Source organism: Peromyscus californicus, unplaced genomic scaffold, assembly GCF_007827085.1.
Source record: "Peromyscus californicus insignis strain IS unplaced genomic scaffold, ASM782708v3 Scaffold_11__1_contigs__length_118956290, whole genome shotgun sequence".
NCBI classification, from domain to species: Eukaryota; Metazoa; Chordata; class Mammalia; order Rodentia; family Cricetidae; genus Peromyscus; species Peromyscus californicus.
In genome coordinates this window covers 112,381,502-112,403,967 of record NW_026294402.1, presented here as the reverse complement: position 1 = coordinate 112,403,967, position 22,466 = coordinate 112,381,502, and the positions used below count along the sequence as shown (strand labels likewise).

General features: G+C 40.2%; 1 protein-coding gene across 1 annotated transcript in view; it reads left to right on the top strand.

Moving 5' to 3' along the window:
• Cmc1 (C-X9-C motif containing 1) overlaps positions 1-22,466 on the top strand; it is a 93,578-nt gene that overhangs the window by 54,725 nt on the left and 16,387 nt on the right. The window contains exon 3 of the mRNA XM_052723693.1: positions 21,721-21,811. Coding sequence (XP_052579653.1) covers positions 21,721-21,811 — 91 coding nt within the window. The remainder of the gene's footprint in view (positions 1-21,720; positions 21,812-22,466) is intronic.

Genomic DNA, 22,466 nt, shown 5'->3' with positions numbered 1-22,466 from the left:
AGCTTTTGGCTCTGTTTTGAGTGCAAACACAGAGAAAGGATGCCTCTGCATGTCATTGCATGTGCAGGGCCCAGCCCCACATGTGAAGCACAGATTGGTAATAACTTAATCCTGAAAATAAAAAAAATGCCACATGTAAGTGAAACAAAGGAGTTTGGGATCATGTGGGCACACAGACATACTAAAAATATGCCAGGCCAAGAACTTCTTGAGCCTTGAGACTGTGGAAAGGTGACACCCTCACTTGTATTCCACACAGAACCCTGAGATGGAGATGGGAGCCCATCTGTCACCTGAGATCCCTGTGTGTGTCAGCTCAACTAGGTCCCCTACTTAGGTTGCCCTGTGATGGTCTGTTCCTGTGTCCAGACCTGGCTCTGCACCTAACTGTCAAGTCTCCAGGTCCTGTCTACCTCACCTCTGCAGCTTCACCCACTCCTGAGCTTGCCCTGAACTAGCTTTCCACTGACTAGGTTAATCTAAGTACCTGCAGTGGTTTAGAGGGCCTGTGTCTGTGCCCACCTCCATCTCCTTGAACTTTGTTCCCTCTTTAACCCTTTTATAACCCTGCACACACCAAGAGAGAGGGAGGGAAGGAGGGAGGGAGGGAGGGGGGGAGAGAGAGAGAGAGAGAGAGAGAGAGAGAGACAGGAGAGAGAGAGACAGGGACAGGAGAGAGAGAGAGAGAGAGAGAGAGAGAGAGAGAGAGAGAGAGAGAGAGAGAGAGAGAGAGAGAGAGAGAGAGAGAGAAAGACAGGGACAGGAGAGAGAGGGAGAGAGAGAGAGAGAAAGAGAGAGAGAGGGAGAGAGAGAGAGACAGGGACAGGAGAGAGAGACAGAAACAGGAGAGAGAGGGAGAGAGACGAGAGAGAGAGAGAGAGAGAGAGAGAGAGAGAGAGAGAGAGAGAGAGAGAATTACTACATGGTGTGTGATCTGAGAGTTAATATTAGTAATTAAGATTGAAATTAATCTCTCCTCAGCCAGCTATCAAGGGAAATTGGGACCACTTGGCAAATGCAGTCAATATACTGATAATGTAGCTTGTGTGTTTGTCATTATTCTTTAAAATAATGGTTCTGACCTTGTGGAAAGACACAAATGTGTCTGTGTTTCCAGCAGTGTACATATGACACACTTCAAATCTACAATGCAGACTTAATTGATCATTTTGTGTGGTTGTGAGAAGCTTATGAAGAAACGAGGCTTTATCGTTGCCTCTTTCGTTCGTGAATTTATTGTCATTTGCCTCTTCAAATAGACAACAAAAAGATCTGACACTGTCCCTATAAATAATCCTTCCCCTGTGCTCATATCAGGAGTTATAAGTAAACTCATCAGATCACAGGAACAATAAATATAATGAAAAAAATTTAGCCCATTATATTCAGTTTGGAGAAGCCACTTTCTAATGTGTGAAGTTCTCACTTAAAATATTTAAAAATATAAGAATTCTGCAGAACTTAGACTCAGGAGCTGAGGTATCTGATGCTATTTTATTTTTGGTGGCTACTATGTTGCCATTCGGTAAGAACCCAGCAGGCAGCCCTGACTCACTGCTCCTGTGGCAGTGAGGGAGCATGCTGAGTTCTGCCTCTCCACTCTAGGGTCTTGAGAACAGTGGCCTGCTAGTCTGTTTTGTTGGTCTGAGTGTCCTACAGGGTAGTGAGCCTCCCAGCCCTTGTTCTCATCATGGAAAGAAGCGAGTGGGATCCAGTTGTTACAGACACTTCCTTGACTTTGAAAAGACTGGTTCTACTTCAGTCTGTGCCACACTGTATGCTCTTAAAATTAGGATGTTACCTATTTAAAGCTCAGTTTCCCCAACTGGCAACTTAAGGTAATAATGGTGCCTGTTTGGTAGAGGTTTTATATACATAAAGCATTTAATACAGTGCCTAGCACACAGTGAGCAATCCGTGTTGTAATTGCCATTGATGTTATTATTTATAACTTTAAGTCTTGTAGGAAAATAATAGTGAAATAACATGGAAAACAGAAGAATAAAAAAAAAAGGCCACGTAAGTTTCTTCTTTGGAGAAATGAAGGGTTATCTGAAGCCCCTATTTAATACCAGTAGTACATCTTTGGCCTGTGTTCTCCCATAGACCCATATGGTCTGTGTGCCAGCAACACACACTGACTGCTTCTTCTGGGAATTACATTTTGATCTCATTACATTTATATTCTAGCAAACAGACAAGTCTATCCCCTCCAAGTTTGTAATTTCCACAAAACCCTTACGTTTTGTGCTATCTATTTATTTATTTTTAACTTTGTTTTTGGACAGATTCTATACACAACTGAAATTGAAGAGGTGATAGTGAACAACAATGTCAAAAAGACAAAAAGCACCCACATGGAGTGACTCACAACCTCCCTTAACTCCAGCTCCAAGGTATCTGCTGCCCTCTTCTGGCCTCCATGGGTACCTGCACTCATGTGGACATACTTTAACCACAGACACACATACACATACTGAAAAATAAAATAAATCTTAAAAAAAAACTTAAAAAGTGATTGTAAAATAATTAATTTTTTAAAATAATGGAGATATAAGTAGTGGTTCTAGTCAGAGACTTGAATTAAAAAAAATTTTGTGTATATGAATGTTTTGCTTGTGTACATGTTTATGTTCCATGTATCTGCCTGGTGCCTCCAGAGGTCAGAAGAGGGTATTGGATTCCTTTGCAATGGAGTTACAGGTGGTTGTGATCTACCATGTGGGTGCTGGGACCTAAAGCCAGGTTCTCTGCAAGAGCACCAAGTACTCCTAACTGCTGAGCCATCTTTCCAGCTACCAATAAAATATTTTTTTTAAATGTATCTTTTAAAACTTTTATCTCAATAAGCACCTTAGTTCTGGATAACTAAATTTGTAAAATACTATGTTCCATGAAACTCATTAAGTGAAGAAAAAAATGTAGAAGATCAAGATCAAGTATCTGATTTTTTTCCTTTTTTTTTTTTTGGTTTTTTTGAGACAGAGTTTTTCTGTATAGCCCTGACTCTCCTAGAACTCTCTCTCTCTGTAGACCAGGTTGGCCTTGAACTCACAGAGATCCACTTGCCTCTGCCTCCCGAGTGCTGGGATTAAAGGTGTACACCACTACTGCCCAGCAAGTGTTTGATGTTTTTAGATTCCCCCAGTATATGGCTTATTGGAAACTCAAAGTTTGTTCATATCACAGTAACTGGAAACTGTACCTACAAATAATTAACTGCAGCATGAATTATTATTTGGTCCACTGTCTTAGACTGAAGCTTCTGGTTCTTCCTAGACGTTTTTTTTTTTTTTAAATTTATTTATTTATTTTACATCTTGACCACAGTTTCTTCTTCCTCTCCTCCTATCCCCTCCTCCCATTTCCTCTCTGCTCCCCACCTCGTGCCTCAATCTACTCCTTCTCTCTGTTCAGAAAGGGGCAGGCCTTCCATGGGTATCAACAAAACATGGCATATCAAGTTGGAATAAGACTAAGCACTTCCTCTTGTATTAAGACGGGCAAGGCAATCCAGTATGAGGAATAGGTTCTCAAGAGCCAGCCAAAGAGTTAGGGACAGTCCCTGCTCCCATTGTTAGGAGTCCCACAAGTAGTCCAAGTTACAGAGCTGTCATAACTATGTAGAGGGCCTAGGTTGGTCCCATGCAGGATCCTTGGTTGTTGGTTTAGACTCTGTGAGTTCCTATGAGCAAGGTAAATTGATTTTGTGGGTTTTCTTGTGATGTCCTTGACCCCTCTGGCTCCTACAATCTTTTCTCCCTCTCTTCAGCAAGGTTCCCTGAGCTTGGACTGATGTTTGGCAGTGGGTCTCTGCATCTCTTTCCATCAGTTATTAGATGAAGGCTCTCTGATGACAATTGGGGTAGTCATCAGTGTGATTACAGGAGATGGCCAGTTCAGGCTATTTACCCACTATTTCTCAGAGTCTTAACTGGGGTCATCCTTGCAGATTTGTGGGAGTTTCCCTTGCATCAGGTTTCTAACTGACCCCCAAATCCCCCACTTCCAGTCATTTCTTTCAGTACTCTTCCTTTCCATCTACCCCACAATCCAGTCCCTCAAGTTCACATTCCTTCCTGCTCCTCTTCTACCCAGGAGATCTCTTCTATTTTTCCTTTCTCAGGGAGATCAATGTGTTCCCCTTTGGGCCCTCCTTGTTACCTAGCCTCTCTGGGTCTGTGGGTTGTAGCATGATCCTTTACGGCTAATATCCACTTATGACTGAGTTCATACCATGTTTGTCTTTCTGGAACTCAGTCTCTTTCAGCTGAGGAGTTGGTGAGGTAGGAGGTGGCTGTGGCTTGTTCCTTAGTCTCTCTGTTCTTTCAGTATTTTACCCTAATATCTGGCTCTGGGTTTTTATTAAGACTAATTAGGATTCTTGCTACATTTACCAGCTGTAGGAGTTCCCTGGTAGACTTTTTGGGTTTGCTTATGTATACTATCATGTCATCTGCAAAAAGTGATACTTTGACTTCTTTTCCAAGTATATCCCCTTGATCTCCTTCTGTTGTCTTGTTGCTCTAGCTAGAATTTTGAGTACTATATTGAATAGATGTGAAGAGAGTGGACAGCCTTGTCTTGTTCCTGATTTTAGTGGAATTGCTTTGAGTTTCTCTCCATTTAGTTTGATATTGGCTGTCAGCTTGCTATATATTGCTGTGGGATGTTCTGTATGGAAAATGTGTTGCTAATTAGTCAATAAATAAAACACTGATTGGCCATTGGCTAGGCAGGAAGTGTAGGCCGGGCAAAGAGGAGAATAAAGCTGGGAAGTAGAAGGCTGAGTCAGAGAGACACTGCCAGCCGCCATGATGAGAAACAGCATGTGAAGGTGCCGGTAAGCCACGAGCCATGTGGCAAGGCATAGATTTATAGAAATGGATTAATTTAAGCTGTAAGAACAGTTAGCAAGAAGCCTGCCATGGCCATACAGTTTGTAACCAATACAAGTCTCTGTGTTTACTTGGTCGGGTCTGACGGCTGTGGGACTGGCAGGTGATAGAGATTTGTCCTGACTGTGGGCCAGGCAGGAAAACTCAAGCTACAATATATTGCTTTTATTATATTTAGGTTATGTTCCTTGTATCCCTCATCTCTACAAGACTTTTATCATGAAGGGGTGTTTGATTTTGTCAAAGGCTTTCAGCATCTAATGAGATGATCATGTTTTTTTTTTTTTCCTTTCAGTTTGTTTATATGGTTGATTACACTGACAGATTTTCATATGTTGAACTATCCCTGCATCTCTGGGATGAAGCCCATTTGTTCATGGTGGATGATCTTTTTGATGTGTTCTTGGATTCAGTTTGCCAGCATTTTATTGAGAATTTTGCATTAATGTTCATGAGGGAAATTGGTCTGTAATTCTCTTTCTTTGTTGAGTCTTTGTGTGGTTTGGGTATCAGGTGACTGTGGCCTCGTGAAAAGAATTTGGCAATGTTGCTTCTGTTTCTATTTTGTGGAATTATTTGAGGAGTACTGGTATTAGCTTTTCTTTCAAAGTCTGGTAGAATTCTGCACTGAAACCATCTGGGCTTTTCTTGGTTGGGAAACTTTTAATGACTGTTTCTATTTCCTTAGGAGTTATAGGTCTGTAGGGAGATTTTTCTCTCCCACCCACCAGCTCCCAAAAAACCACATGGAGACTTCTTATTAATTATGAAAGCTCGGCCGATAGCTTAGGCTTGTTTCTAACTAGCTCTTATAACGTAACACATTTTTTATTAATTTATGTGCTGCCATGAGGCTCATGGCTTGTTACCACATCTTCTACATGTCCTGCTTCCTCTGCATCTGGCTGGGGACTCTGCCCTTCTTCCCAGCATCCTCTCTGCCCCAAAAATCCTGCCTAGCTATTAGCCATTCAGCTTTTTATTAAACCAATCCAAATGACACATATCCACAGTGTATAAAAAGATTATTCCACAACATAGGTCTGTTTAAATTGTTTTTCTGATCTTGGTTTAATTTTGGTATGTTGTATCTTTAAAGAAATTTGTCTATTTCTTTTAGATTTTCCAGTTTTGTGGAGTACAGGTTTTTGAAGTATGACCTAATGATTGTCTGGATTTCACCGGAGTCTGTTGTTATGTTTCCCTTTTCATTTCTGATTTTGTTAGTTTGGATATTCTCTCTGTAGTGTTTAATTAGTTTGGATAAAGGTCTGTGTATTTTGTTGATTTTTCTCAAAGAACCAACTCTTTGTTTCATTGATTCTTTGTATACTCTGTTTCTATTTTATTGATTTCAGCCCTCAGTTTGATTATTTCCTGCCATCTACTGCTCTTGGGTGTGTTTACTTCTTTTTGTTCTAGAGCTTTCAGGTGTGCTGTTAAGTCATTAGTATGAGATTTCTCCAAGTTCTTTATGAAGGCACTTAGTGCTATGAGCTTTCTTCTTAGCACTGCTTTCTTGTGTCCCATAAGTTTGGGTTTGTTGTGCATTCATTTTCATTTAATTCTATGAAGTCTTTAATTTTTTTTTATTTCTTTCTTGACCCATGGGTAATTCAGTTGAGAGTTGTTTGGTTTTCATGAGTTTGCAGACTTTCTGTAGTTTGTGTTGTTTTTGAATTTCAACTCTAATCCATGATGATCTGATTAGATACAGGGGTTTATTCCAATTTTTTTGTATCTGTTAAGACTTGCTTTTTGATCGAGTATATAATCAGTTTTGGAGAAGGTTCCATGAGGTACTGAGAAGCAGGTATATTGTTTTTTGTTTTGGATGAAATGTTCTGTAGCTATCTGTTAGATCCACTTGAGTCATAACATCTGTTAGTTCCATTATTTCTCTGTTTAGTTTCTGTCTGGACAACTTGTCCATTGGTTAGAGTGGGGTGTTGAGGTCTCCCACTATTAATGTATGGTGTTCAGTATGTAATTTAAGCTTCAGTAATGTTTCTTTTACAAACGTGGGTGCCCTTGTATTTGGGGCATAGATGTTCAGAATTGAGACATCATCTTCATGAATTTGTCATTTGATGATTATGAAATGTCCTTCTACATCTCTTTTGATTAATTTTGGTTTGAAGTCTATTTTGTTAGATATTAGGATAGCTACACCAGCTTGCTTCTTAGGTCTGTTTGATTGGAAAATCTTTTTCCAGCCCTTTACTCTGAGGTAATGTCTGTCTTTGATGTTGAGGTGTGTTTCTTGTATGCAGCAGAAGGATGGATCCTGTTTTCGTATCCATTCTGTTAGCCTATTTTTTTTTTTCTTCCCCAGACAGGGTTTCTCTGTGTAGTTTTGGTGCCTGTCCTGGATCTCGCTCTTTAGACCAAGTTGGCCTCGAACTCACAGAGATCCACCTGGCTCTGCCTCTTGAGTGCTGGGAATAAAGGCATGCACCACCTCTGCATGACAGCCTGTGTCTTTTTATTGGTGAATTGAGTCCATTGATATTGAGAGAAATTAATGATCGGTGATTGTTAATTCTTGTTATTTGTTGTTGTTGTTATGTTGTGGTTTTTTTTGTGTGTGTTTCCTTTCTTTGGGTTTGTTGGTGTCAGATTATCTATTGCCTATGTTTTTGTGGGTATAACTAACTTCCTTGGTTTGGAGTTTTTCTTCTAGTACCTTCTGTAGGGCTGGATTTGTGGGTAGATATTGATTAAATTTGTCATGAAATACCTTGTTTCTCTCCACCTATGGTGATTGAAAGTTTTGCTGGGTATAGTAGTCTGGGCCAGCATTCATGGGCTCTTAGAGTCTGCAAGACAGTTGTCCTGGCTCTTCTGGGCTTTTAAAGTCTTCATTGAGAAGTCAGTGTAATTATGATAGGTCTGCCTTTTTATGGTACTTGGGCTTTTTCCTATACAGTTTTTAATATTTTGTCTTTATTCCATATGTTCAGTGTTTTGATTATTATGTGGTGAGGGGACTTTTTTCTTGTCTAGTCTATTTGGTGTTCTGTAAGCTTCTTTTACCTTTATAGGTCAGTTCTTCCTTAGGTTGGGAAACTTTTTTTCTGTGATTTTGTTGAATATATTTCTGGGCCTTTGAGATGGGATTCTTCTTCTATCCCTCTTATTCTTAGGTTTGGTCTTTTCATGGTGCCCTAGATTTCCTGAATATTTTATGTTAGGAATTCTTTAGCTTTGACGTTTTCTTTGACCAATGAATCTGTTTCATCTATCTTCAATGCCTGAGGTTCTCTCTTCCATCTCTTGTATTCTGTTGGTGATCTTTAGTTCCTGTTCATTTACTCAGATTTTCCATTTCCAGAATTCCCTCAGTTTTGTGTTTTCTTTATTGCTTCTATTTCCATTTTCAGGTCTTGAATAGTTTTGTTTCTGTCCACTGTTTTTTCTTGGTTTTCTTGACATTCTTTAAGAGATTTATTGATTTCCTCCAATTTTTTGGTTGTCTTTTCCTCAATTTCTTTAAGGGATTTTTTTCATATCCTCTTTAAGGACCCCTGTTATCTTCATAAAATTATTTTTAAGGTAGTTTTCTTGTGCTTCAGCTGCGTTGGAATGTTCAGGTCTTGCTGTGGTCGGATAGTTGGAATGTGCAGGTGCTGTGGTTGGATAGTTAGAATGTTCAGGTCTTTCTGTGGTCGGATAGTTGGAATGTTCAGGTCTTGCTGTGGTCGGATAGTTGGAATGTTCAGGTCTTTCTGTGGTCGGATAGTTAGAATGTTCAGGTCTTGCTGTGGTCGGATAGTTAGAATGTTCAGATCTTGCTGTGGTCAGATAGCTGGGTTCTGGTGATGACATACTGCCCTTTCCATTACTGTGTTCTTAGGCATCTGGGTTTGGGGTGACTACAGGTCTAGGTGTTGATTCCTGTGTTTGTCTTTGTTGGATAGGTGTTTTGTTCCTAGGTTTCTGTTTCCTCTCTGATCTTCTGGCCTAAATGGCCAAGGGTTCTAGTGACTGGTGAGTCTTCAAGCCCAGTAGAGTGTCTCCACTAGGGTTTTGGGGGCCTTGGGTCCCTTGATCCTGTCTGGCCTCCTGTAAAGCTGAAGTGTTCTTGAGTCTCTAGATCTGGCCTGGCCTCCAGTAAAGCCTGAGTTATTTTTTAGGGTACCTGGGACCAGCCTGGCCTCTGGTAGAGCTGCTTGGGCTGTTCTTTTGACCGATGTGGACTGTATGTAGGCCTCTGAGCTGACCTTGGGGAGGATAATGAAGTGGGATGGGTTGGTCTGCAGTTTGAGTCTTGGGGAAGCAGAACCCGGCAGGGGGAGGGGGGAGATAGCAGTCTAGCTGGCAGGCACCACTTGTCAACTGGTGAGGGTTGCGCCAGAGCAGCTTGATTCCTCTGGAGTTAGGGGCAGGGCCCAGCAATGGCACTGGTGATGAGATGGAAGGGGACAGACCACAGAACAGGAGGATCAGTCACTGGTTGTGGCTGGTGTGGTCTGTACCTCATTGGTGAAGTCTGTTGGGGTTAGGGGTGTAGATGTAACCAACTGTCTTATTAAATAAGAAACACAGAGCCGATTCAGAGAAGAAAGCCTAGAGGTCAGAGCTAAGAGCCTCACCCTTCCTGATTCAGTGATCCTCTTCAGCCAAGAGAGCTCTCCGAAAAGGGGGCCTACTTCCTGTGTGTATGTCTTTATATAGTCTAGCTGTTCTGCCTTCTCATTGGTTGTAAACCCAAACACGTGACTGCCTCGTCACTGCCTGAATGTACCGCCCTCCAGGTCCTTAAAGGCGTGCGCCACCGGTGCCACGCACTTGCTATGGCTCCAATAGCTCTGACTCCCAGACAACTTTATTAACATACAATTAAAATCACATTTCAGTAGAAGTAAAATACCACCACATTTCCCCTTTTCTATTTTAATAAAAAGGAAAAAAAAGAAAAAGGTTATAACTAACAAAAGAAAAACTATATACAAAAGTACAGTGACTATATACAATATATACAAGTAATAAATGTCTAAACAATGTCTAGTCCATTTGTATTTGACAAATTCAGAGAAAATAATTTCATTATCTATCCTATTTTGTTAAGTCCAAAATGTATCTAATTTACTTTCTATCCTAATTAATCTTCAACTATAAGTAACTAATCTTCAACTATAACTAACTAATCTTCAACTCCCTCAGAGACCCAAGAAGGAAATAATATTAGCTAACAAAAATAAAAACAGAAAGTGCATGCAAGCAACTTCCAAAAAATTTGTGAGTTGACAGAAACAGCCAGCTGTCTGGACAGTCACCCAAGGTTTCTCCGCAATGCTGGGGCATCATCTTCAGCCTATAGGCTTAGCATATCTGACAGACTCATTTGTGAAGTAGGATGTACACAAGGTCAACAGTTCAACCTCACATTGGGTGAGAGCAGTCCATGTACCAGAAACACCTGAATTCCACTAGTGTCATGTCATGATTCAGGATTTTAAATTCTGGAAATTGTTGATGGTTTTTTAATTCAACTGTCCATTCTTCTTGGCTGTGTATATATGGCTTCATCTCAGCATCCCGTTCTTCTCCACATCCCTCTATCAAATGCCAGTCTACTATTGAGAGGCGTGAGCTTAGTTACTCTTCAAGAATAACTGTTTCAGCTGCTGTTCCATTGCACATCAGAAGCCATCGGCCCACTGCCTATTCAGCTGCCTTCGAAGAAAAGGGCACTGTACCTTTTCCAAATTGCGAAGGCCACTTCAGGGATGGTGCCATATTGTCCTGGCCTCAGAAGATGCCTTTTGATAAAGCCATAACCACACTTGTTTTGGCAAGAATCAGTAGTCCTTTGTTTCATGTCCTGTCTATCCATTTTGTCAGCAGTTGATTCGAGGATACTTTGTTGTCCAGTGGCTAACTTTTGCCACAATGAAAGTTAACTCCATACGCAGTTTCTTCAATGCCCATATTTTCTCTGAAGTAGAATGGTACTGCCAGGAGCCGACATGTCTCATAGTCATAACAAAAAAGAAAAATTTTCTAAGTTATTAAAACATTTTAAATGCCATATTCTGTAGATCTCTGAAGGGTTTGAAGATGACCTGTCGAAAATATATCTGCTCAATTTTTAAAACATATCTAATATGACTACAAGTTCTATTGTAATGTCTAACTACTAACTTTCATTTCTTTATATCCTAATAGTTGGTAATAATAACATTCAAGGATCAGAAAATTGCATTGTTAAATGAACGGTATAAGTACAATTAAAAATATACATATAGCATTTTCTAACAATATCAATTTCAATATATATAATTTGTATACAATATAAAACAATCGAATCCAATGTAAAGTATTTAAAACTAGTAATTGTCTTTTTCTTCTTTCTTTCTTTCTTTCTTTCTTTCTTTCTTTCTTTCTTTCTTTCTTTCTTTCATTCTTTCTTTCTCTCTCTCTTTTTTTTAAACAAGAACCTTAAATCTAATCTCCTTTGCTTAGCCTTTTTCCTAACCCTTGACAACAACTTGTAACCAACCCCCCTAAACAATGAAAATTATCCCAGACCCAAAACCCATTAAAAAGACCAAAAAACCACCCACCCCATACCACCTCTTTGGGAATGTGGACATCGTATTCTTAAAATTGCTTCCTGCTGGGTATGGGCGAAGTTGTCTTTATCCTAAAAGAAAAATTTTAGGTTAATTGTCAAATTCTAGGAAAGGTAACTATGTCCTTCATTATCCAGTCTGTGTATAATGCCAAAGGTCAGGTTTTATCTCAAGTCCTTATTCAAGTAGTCTTTGAGACTGGATCATCTCAGCTAGTCATCTCAAAATTGCTCTGAGCACCTTGTAGTTCAAAGCTGATCTGTAGATGATGTTTGTCAGCTTAGTGATGTTATTATTGTCCACGTGGAATTGTTGTTGTTGTGGGGCCCCAACTTCTTCCTGGAGACTTCAGTTGATGTTAGGCCTGGCCGTGATTTCCTGCAGAAAACTGATAAGAGACTCGAACACAAAGACATATATATGCAGCTAATTGAAGCCTTTTTTCTAGAATTAATTAGTACTCTATATGACCATTCATATCTTAACAAAGTTTAAAATGTATATATATCTATATATATTAATCTTGTAAATTTTGATATAAAATTTATACTTTAAGAAAAGTTTTAAAGAATCAGAATAGAATCAAAGAGTTGAGATTAGTAATAGAATAGTCCCTTAATTAATTTGGCTTTTCTCCTGTCCCATAGCAGAAGATGGCTCTTTTATTCTGGCATGATACAGGGAGTTTGCATTTTCCTTTTAACAACATGCTTGAGTTTAAAGAAGGAGAGAGCCATTCTCCAACTCCAAAGTCAGCTTTAAATTTTAATTGAACTGGGACTATTAGAAGACCAATAGCGTTACATTTTTAGAGAAAAGTAGAAACAAACATTTAGGAAGACATAAAATTTTTTAGATAATATATACCCATACGCCGTTTCACTGTTTCCTGGGATAGATGATTTGTCTCTTTTCTTCAGTTGTCTCATTTGTCCAGTGTTCTTCAGATTCCTTAACCTTCATTCTCCTAAAAGACAAAAACAAAAACCTTTCCCCAAGACTAATTTTGGGGATGTTCCTTTTTGGCAAGTTATTATCTGATTAAATGAAAAGACATGTGTTACTGGTATAAGTTAGTTTAAATTGGATGTTCATGCTGGTTGATGAACTATCACCTCCTCTAATTAAGAGGTTTCTCTTGTTCAAATCGAACCTTTATCAATTTTGATGGTACCCACAACTTATCTTCTCCTGTAGAAACAAAAGCAAAACCTCGTCCCCAACGTAACACATACCCTGGTTTCCATTCTGAGGTCAGCACATCCTTAAAGTATATAGGCTGATTTAATTCTGTAGTTTTTTCTATTATCCAATGTCTCTCTGCAGCTGTTGTTCCTTTCTCATTGGCATTAAGAAAATTCAAAGTTAATAGAGCATTATGCAGTCTGTTTCTGGGGGTTTTTGTTCCCCCATTCTGTTTATTTAGCATATCCTTTAGAGTTCTGTTTGCTCTTTCTATAACTGCTTGACCTGTAGGATTATGTGGTATGCCTGTAATATGCTTTATATTGTAATAAGAAAAAAACTGTTTCATTTTAACAGAGACATATGATGGAGCATTATCAGTTTTGATTTGTGCAGGTATACCCATGATGGCCATAACTTCTAGCAAATGAGTGATTACAGAATCAGCTTTTTCAGAACTCAAAGCAGTTGCCCACTGAAATCCTGAATAAGTATCGATAGTGTGGTGTACATATTTCAGTTTTCCAAATTCTGCAAAGTGAAACACATCCATCTGCCAGATTTCATTCCTCTGAGTACCCTTTGGGTTACATCCTGGTGGTAATGGTGTTTGATTGTAGAAGGAACAAGTAGGACATTTCTTTACTATTTCTTTGGCTTGTTGCCAGGTTATGGAAAAATCCTTTTTTAAACCTTTACTATTGACATGATGTTTTTTATTAAATTCTGAGGCCTCCAGCACATTTCCTATCAATAATTTATCAATCTCATCATTGCCTTGTGCTAGAGGGCCTGGCAGACCAGTATGGGATCGGATGTGAGTTATATATAAAGGATGACTCCTTTTCCTGATTGTATCTTGTAATTGAATAAATAGTGAAGTTAATTCTGAAGCATCAGGGATAAATTCTGCAGTCTCAATATGTAATACTACTCTTTCAGCATACTGAGAGTCAGTTACTATGTTGAGAGGTTCTGAAAAATCCATTAATACCAACAGAATAGCATACAATTCTGATTTTTGAACTGAATTATAAGGACTTTGAACCACTTTACTTAAATTTTCTGATTTGTAACCTGCCTTTCCTTGTTTGTTGGCATCTGTATAAAATGTACGAACTCCAGATATGGGTTTTTCCCGTACAATTCGAGGCAAGATCCAATCAGCTCTCTTTATAAGATCAATTCTATCGCTTTTGGGATATTTGCTGTTAATTTCTCCCAAAAAATTACTGCAAGCTCTTTGCCAAGGTTCACTTTCTGTCCATAATTTTTCAATGTCCTCCTTAGTTAAAGGTATGACAATTTCTGCTGGGTCTATTCCTGCTAATTGACAAAGTCTCAATTTTCCTTCCAAATCAAGTCAGAGATTTTTTCCACATAAGTTTTTAATTTTTTATTTGGTTTATTTGCTAAAAATATCCATTCTAATATAATATCTTCCCTCTGCATTAATATTCCTGTAGGAGAATGCCTAGAAGGTAAAATAACCAAAATGCAATCCAGCTTTGGATCAATACGATCCACACGCCCTTCATGTACTTTCTACCAAGGCCAATTCTTTCTCAGCTTCAGGTGATAATTCTCTTGGACTATTTAAGTCCTTATCACCTTCTAAGGTTTTGAACAAATTATGCAGTTCATCATTTTTTACCCCAACAATAGTTCGTAGATGAGAAATATCTCCAAATAATCTTTGAAAGTCATTAAGAGTCTGTAGTCTATCTCTCCTAATTTGCACCTTTTGGGGTCTAATTTTTTGTAGCTCTATTTTATATCCTAAATAATTAATAGAATCTCCTCTTTGTATCTTTTCAGGAGCAATTTGTAATCCCCAGCAAGGCAAAATTTTCTTTACTTCTACAAGCATTCTTTCTAAAGTATCTGCATTTGAGTCAGCTAGTAAAATATCATCCATATAATGATAAATTATAGATTTAGGAATTTTTTTACATATCACTTCCAATGGCTGTTGTACAAAATATTGGCACAGAGTTGGGCTATTCAACATTCCCTGTGGGAGGACCCTCCACTGAAATCTTTTAACTGGTTGAGAATTATAATAAGTAGGCACTGTGAAAGCAAATCTTTCTCTGTCTTTTTCTTGTAAGGGTACTGAAAAGAAACAGTCTTTTAAATCAATAACTATGAGAGGCCATCCTTTTGGTAACAAAGTAGGCAAAGGAATTCCAGATTGTAGAGAGCCCATTGGCTGAATTACTTTGTTAATTGCTCTAAGGTCTGTTACCATTCTCCATTTACCAGATTTCTTCTTAATAACAAATACAGGAGAATTCCGTGGGCTGGTTGATTCCTCAATATGCTGAGCATTTAACTGTTCTTCTACCAGCTTTTCTAAAGCCTGGAGTTTCTCTGTTGTTAAAGGCCATTGCTGGACCCATACAGGCTTGTCTGTTAACCATTTTAAAGGTAGAGCTGTTGTTGTTTTTGGAAGATTATCAGTTGTTGTGCCCTGTTCTTGTATAATATGGATGGCTGGTGACCACTCAGAATAATGCCTTCTAATATTTCTCTCAGAAACATGTGCTAGTTTATGATTTGTTTCTGAGATTGGAGGGATGTTAATCTGAGTATTCCATTGTTGTAACAAGTCTCGACCCCACAGGTTCATAGCTATGTTAGCCACATATGGTTTTAATTTTGCTCTCTGTCCTTCTGGACCTATACATTCGAGCCATCTTGCACTCTGTTTCACCTGAGATAATGTCCCAATTCCTAACAGTTGAATATTTACTTCCTGAAGAGGCCAAGTTGGATGCCAAAATTCTGGTGCAATTATGGTAACGTCTGCACCAGTGTCTACCAGACCAGACAAGAAAACACCATTTATTTTTATCGATAATTTTGGTGTTTGTTCATTAATAGAAGTTTGCCAAAAAATTTTCTTTATGTTTTCTCCTGAATTTTCTATTCTCTCTGTTTCATCATCCTGACCAGCATGACTTATTCCAATAGGCATTTGGTTATTTAATTGCTCTGAGTAGGGGTTTCCTCTACGACTGCAGGAAAGGTTTGAACTGGATTTGCTATTGGGGCCTGCATGAGGCCCCTCTGGGAGTTTCCCGAAGACTGAGGCAAAGGATTACCCTGTCTGTCCCTTGTTGATCTACATTCACTGGTCCAGTGTTTTCCCTTACCACACCTTCTGCATACTCCAGAAGGAAGGGGCATTCTGTTGCCATTGTTCCTTGAAGAAACATTGTTTCTTGGAATGACCTGTGTACAGTCCCTTTTCAAATGTCCTTGCTTTCCACATCCAAAACATCTAACATTCCTCAAACCTTTTGAAATTGCTTCTCCTACCCACGTATCATCATGCTCATGAGCTTCAACATTAACCATGTCTTTAATCCAATCTTCCAAAGGTGCAGATCTTGCCTTTAACGGCCTGATTATTGTTTTGCATGCTGCATTCGCATTCTCAAAGGCCAAAGATTCAATTATTATCTTACTAGCTTCTGAATCCGGGACCATTCTCTTTACTGCTGAAGCCAGTCTTTGTAAAAAATCTGTGAAAGATTCTTTTGGGCCTTGTACAACCTTTGTAAATGACTCAGTTTTTTTTCCTGGTTCCTCAACTCTGTCCTATGCATTCAAGGCTGCTGTTCGACATAAAATTAGGGTTTGGACATCATATAAACATTGTGTTTGTGTTGAAGCATATTGACCTTCTCCAATAAGCTGATCCTGGTGACTTGTATTCCTTTATCCTTCCACTGTTTTTCTATGTTTTTAGCTTCATCCTTGAACCAAGTTAGCCACTGAAGCCTTTGACTGGGTTCAAGAACAGCTTGTGCCAGCTCCCGCCAGTCCTGTGGTACAATCCTATTATATGTTGACCAAGAGTTTAACATTTGCTTTACATATGGGGAATGCATGCCATAAGATACTATTGCCTCCTTAAACCTTCGTAAATCTAACATTTCAATTGGAGCCCAAATATTTTGTGTAGTCATTTGATCAGGCAACTGCTGTACGGTTACTGGACAAACTAAGGGTGACTGTGTGAAAACAGGCTTTCTTTCTGTAACCCTATGATCCAATCTTGAAGCAACTTCACTGTTAGTTTCTTCTGTCTGAGTTTTTACAGGTTTAACAAGTTTTTCTAAAGCTGTCACCCTGGCACTTAAATTGACTATCTTTTTAAATAGTAAAATGAGGATAAGCATAGTAATAAAATGCATAATTCGATCAACATTAATCTTCTCATATAGCTGTTCCATTGTCAGACTGCCTAAAATTGCAAACAAAGCCCAATTTTCTTCCAATGAACACAGAAAACCCATTTTTTTTTAATGTGGAAAAAAATTTCTTTTAAATAGTTTCCTTTAAAATCTCTGATATGTTAAGTCACTTACCAAGTCCTTGTAGAACAGTACCAATCCGAGGGAATTTCAGAACAGCCACCTAATGTCCGAGGTGTGAATCCAGAGAGAGAGAGAGAGAGAGAGAGAGAGAGAGAGAGAGAGAGAGAGAGGACATGCAAGAACCGTAGCCGCAAGTTCTGCCTAAGAGCTTGAATCCAGCCACGTGTTCCCGCTTGAGCCTAGTCAAGCCTTGGCTCTGGCTACCTTAAGCTCCAACCACGTGTGTTGGCTTTACAGGCAGGGGCCCTGTTCGGCAGGGCAGGCCTGAGTTGTCTGTAGCACCAGCTTTAAGCAAGTAGCTCAAGGTTAGTCCGGCCTGAGGCCAAGCCGACCTGGGCCTGGGCTAGGGAGCCGTCCGCCCTGGCGGGAAACCGGACCTGCCGGCCACCCAGGCGGGAAACGGGACCTGCCGCCAAGCCAAGTTAAGTGGTTTTTAATGGATTCTTGTCACGTTGGGCGCCAAATGTAGATGTAACCAACCGTCTTATTAAATAAGAAACACAGAACCGATTCAGAGAAGAAAGCCAAGAGGTCAGAGCTAAGAGCCTCACCCTTCCTGATTCAGTGATCCTCTTCAGCCAAGAGAGCTCTCCGAAAAGGGGGCCTACTTCCTGTGTGTATGTCTATATAGTCTAGCTGTTCTGCCTTCTCATTGGTTGTAAACCCAAACATGTGACTGCCTCGTCACTGCCTGAATGTACCGCCCTCCAGGTCCTTAAAGGCGTGCGCCACCAGTGCCACGCACTTGCTATGGCTCCAATAGCTCTGACTCCCAGACAACTTTATTTATTAACATACAATTAAAATCCCATTTCAGTACAAGTAAAATAGCACCACATAGGGGCAGGGCCCAGCAGCAGGGCCAGAGACAAGCTGGGATTGCATTGGTCTGGAGAAGGGTCATGGGGGCTGGAATTGAGGGAGGAGTAAAGTTATGCTGGCAGGGGAGTCACCCACATTCTGGCTTGTGTGTCCTGGGCCTGCTTGGTGCAAGTCTTCTTGGGTTGTTGGGAGGGCCCAGCTGCAGGGCAAGAGAATAGCTGGACTGGTGTGGGCTTGGGGAAGGGTGACCAGGGATGGAATCCAGGAAGGGGTGCAGGTCCCCTGGCAGGTGGGTCGCTCACCCTTTCTGGCTGGTGTGGTCTGTGCCTCAGTGGTGGAAGTCATCTGGATTGGGGGTAGGGCTCAGCAGCAGAGGGTTCAGGGAGAAGATGGGATGGTCCTCTCCAGTGGAAGGGTTGTGGGGACAAAATCTATTCCTAGACATTTTTGGGGCATCTTTTATTATACATGAAGACTTTTATCAGTAGTTTGTTATATGATACTAGGTAGTTTCTTCGAGAGAAATGAAATGAAGTTTGTACAGTTGGCAGTATTAGCAACATTATTCTTATATACATGCTAATGTAGGAGGAAAGAGAGAGTGTTTTTAAAGTTGTGTTGCTAAACACGTGATAGAACCCTTACAAAACATCTTGAGGCTTCAGGCCAGTTACATTTACTCCAGAGGAGATGTGGGCAAGGAGAACACGACTGTGTGCACCTCTTATGTCAGCACAACCCAGAAATGCTGTTTCCATCAGGTTCCAACTTAGGATACTTCCATTCTTTTGGGGAAAATGGACATTAAAACAATGCAATGTCCAAGTGTTCTGTGATGAACTAAGCCAGTAGAGTGTACCAGGCTTTTTCTTTTGGGCCACGACCCAGCTCCCAAATCATAATACAGAGACTTATTATTAGTTTTGAATGCTTAGGCCTAGCATAGGTCTTTTGAAAGGTCTTAAAACTTAACCGGTTTATGTACCTTTTGCCTCGGGGCTTTTTACCTTTCTTAGTTCTGTACATCTTACTTTTGTTGCTTCTCTATGTCTGCTGGCTGGCATCTGCCTGGCTCCGGGTGTCTCCCTTGTTCTCTCCTCCTCCTCCTCTTCCTCTTGTTCTTTCTTTTTTTGAGCCTAGATTTGTCCTCCTGTTTATTCTCTCTGCCTGCTAGCCCTGTCTATCCTTTCTCTGCCTAGATATTGGCCGTTCAGCTCTTTATTGGACCAATCAGATGCCTTAGGTAGGCAAGGTGAAACAAATGCAACACATCTTTACATAATTAAACAAGTGCAGCATAAACAAAAGTAACGCACCTTTACACAGTTAAAGTAATATTCTGTAGCATAAACAAATGTAACACATTTTTTTCTAGTTAAAATAATGTTGGGTTTGTCCAATTTATGAATTAAACTTTTGATAGTAACCACTGTGTTTTCCAAAAAGGCCTGGGAATTTGCCAACTAGCATGGTATTTTCTTCCTTTCAGGCAGAACTCAGGATGGCAATGATGATTTTTCCAGCCATTATCCAAGTGAACCAGTTTGGCGCAGGTGTGATGAGGTCACAGTAGAGCACAGTGGAGGGGTGTCTAGCTTACTTTTTATCACCACTGTTGAACATGGCAGTTCTCTTAAAAGAACCCTCTAGTCAAAGTGGTCAATTCTGCATTAACTGTATGGACACATTCCCTTTGAGGACTGCCTGTGTCTTTTTATTTGTGATGGTATCTTAACATGGTGCTCCAAGTTCAACAACAAATGTGTATGAAAAATAGGCTGTTGCACGAATCCTAATTGGTCTTAATAAAAACCCAGAGCCAGATATCAGAATGAAAGCTGAAAGATCAGAGAAGCAGAGCAGTCACAGCCACCACCTCTTAACCTCACCAACTCCTCAGCCTGAAGGGTGTGAGTTTGTGTCTCCTCCCACCTTATATTCCTTTCTCTACCGAGCCATTATCACTTCCTGTCTCAACTTTTCTAGTGCTGAGATTAAAGGCGTATGATCCCAAGTGCTGGAATTAAAGGTGTATGCCACTACTGCCTGGCTCTGTTTCTCTTTTAGACTGGATTAATCTTGTGTAGCCCAGTGTGGCCTTGAACTCACAGAAATCTAGATGGATCTCTGCCTTTGCCTCCCAAGTGCTAGGATTAAAGGTGTGTGCCACCACTGCCTGCCTTCTTTGGCTAACTCTGTGGCTGGCTCTGTCCTCTGATCTTCAGGCAAGCTTTATTTCTTAGATTATAAACAATATATCACCACAATAGGCATTCTAAAATCAAAAGTAAAAGGCTTCTCAACATCCATGTGGCTGCCCCTTAGTGTATCCACTGATAATGGGCTAACCTTAAGCATGCTTTGTGATTTGAGTTGTTGGAAGTCCTTGGCCAAAGGACACAAACTAAGTTCATTTGGTTTGACTATCCCTCATGCCCAGCTCATCTGTATAGAGAACAGAAATGGAGTGATGGAAGAAATGTTCAGACTAAACAGTTAGATGGAGTTGGGATGGTGGGAGGGGTGATACCTAAGACCACTCACTCTGTGGGCTGTGACGACATAACAGAGCACTCTTCATGTGCTCACATCCTATGCATTGAGTTCATTTGATCTCTGTGTCTTTGGTCCTTGTTCCTCTTCTGCCAGCTCTCTTCAGAGTCTCAGCATGCTGCTGTGGTAGGTACAGGTGTTTCTGCTGTGGGGCTCTAGTTTTGGCCAGCTCTCTTCAGAGTCTCAGCATGCTGCTGTGGTAGGTACAGGTGTTTCTGCTGTGGGGCTCTAGTTTTGGCCAAGTCCTCCCCACTCCAGTAAGATTTGTACATATTTAATTTATTTCAGTCATTTTTGGTTCTGTGATTTAAAAATATTTTGTCACATATTATAGGTATGTAGCTGTATGAAGATTCCTGAAATTATCTGCTTACTTTAAGCTAATTATAAGTAACTTCTATTCCTTAGTGATTGGAAAGCAGCACATGGCTCAAAGGAAGAGGAAACCTTGATAAGTCATACTACAGGAACTATAAAAACATTGAGACTGTACCCCTACAGCTTCTTTGTTAGGCTGATGTCATGTTTAACACCTGATGGGGTAATGGCTGGATACTTGACAGCAAAATAGTTACTTCACAGCTTAACCTGGAACTACTAGAAGCACAGTAGCCACACAGTAGCAGAGCAGTCAGGACTGCTGCAAAGAGTCAGGGCAAGTGCATTGGCCTGTGGGGAGAATAGGGTGCAGCCGCATCTGAGGCAAAGTAATTGCAAGGCAGAGTGGCCAGTGGCCTGGCTGTGGGTAGAGTGTGGCCCCAGAGACTAAAAGTGCAATGTAAAAGGTGAGATTCCCAGGATGGAAATGAAACAGAAACCTATTTGTAATTTCTATGGTATCGTAGGTCTTGGTAATGAACGAGAGCCCTGTTACTAGAAGTTAAGGCACATTGCAGTGTTCTTCAGAAGGTGGAGGCTTTTAGGGTGTCAGAGGGAAGTCTTCAGCTCTGCCATGTGCTTAGAGGAAACATAGATGGACACCAGATACCTGGTCCTGGGAAAAGTCTCAACTTATCTCGTTGTTTATTCCCTTGGATGTGCTTCTTTCCCACTAGAAATCCTATGAGGTCGCTGTAGTCTGTCTCTAGGCAGCCTCCCTGCCTGTCTCTCACAGGTCCTCCTCTTGGATCCTTTTCTACAAAGGGAGCAATCCTTGAAGTCTGCCCTTCACTGGGGGCATGTTTTCTATTGAGCACAGAATATGTGCAGTCTGGATAATGGGTTCTAAGTGAGAGACTGTGTTAGAACTTCTAAAATCAATTAATGTAATAAGTCTTTTTTTTTTTTTAATTTCAGATTTTACCAGATGTTGCAAGGACTCTGGAATCCTTATGGTAGTAAAATGCCGGAAAGAAAATTCTGCATTGAAAGACTGTCTAACTGCTTAGTAAGTAGTCACCTCAGTGCTTGTTGGTCATAGAATGTTACTTGGTTCATTACCTGTGAAATGTTCTGTGCCTCCTCCACCAAGTGCTTCATGTTATTGGTTAAGACATCAATATGTTACAGGTTATTCTAAAAGAGAAAAAGACATTTAGGAAGGAATTTCTTTGAATTTACATTTGTCAGAATTATATGTATGATTTTCCACATGGTTTAACAAATCCTCTTTCTACAACAGGTTGGTTTATAGAATTAGTATAGCCTGCTTTTTAGTTCTTCTAATGAAAAGCTGCTGAACTAGACAATCCCTAGGGACTTTTCAGCCTGTTGATTGACTTGCTGAATTGTTGTTTCAACTCCTAGGAAAGTTGTAGCAAATGATATGAAAGCTATAAAAGTAAATTTCGATTTCTGAAGCTTATCAAATTAAAAAAATTATGTGTTTATGATATGTATGTGCATGTGCGTGCACATCACAATGTGTGTGGAGGTCAGAGGACAACTCTCAGGAATTGGTTCCTTCACTCCTTCCACTGTGGGATCTGGGGATCGAACTCAGGTCATAGGATTTTACTTGCTGAGCCATCTCATCAGCCCTAATCAGTTCTTTTGAAACAGCATTTAATATCGTAGTGATGAGTACTCCACTACCAGTTCTC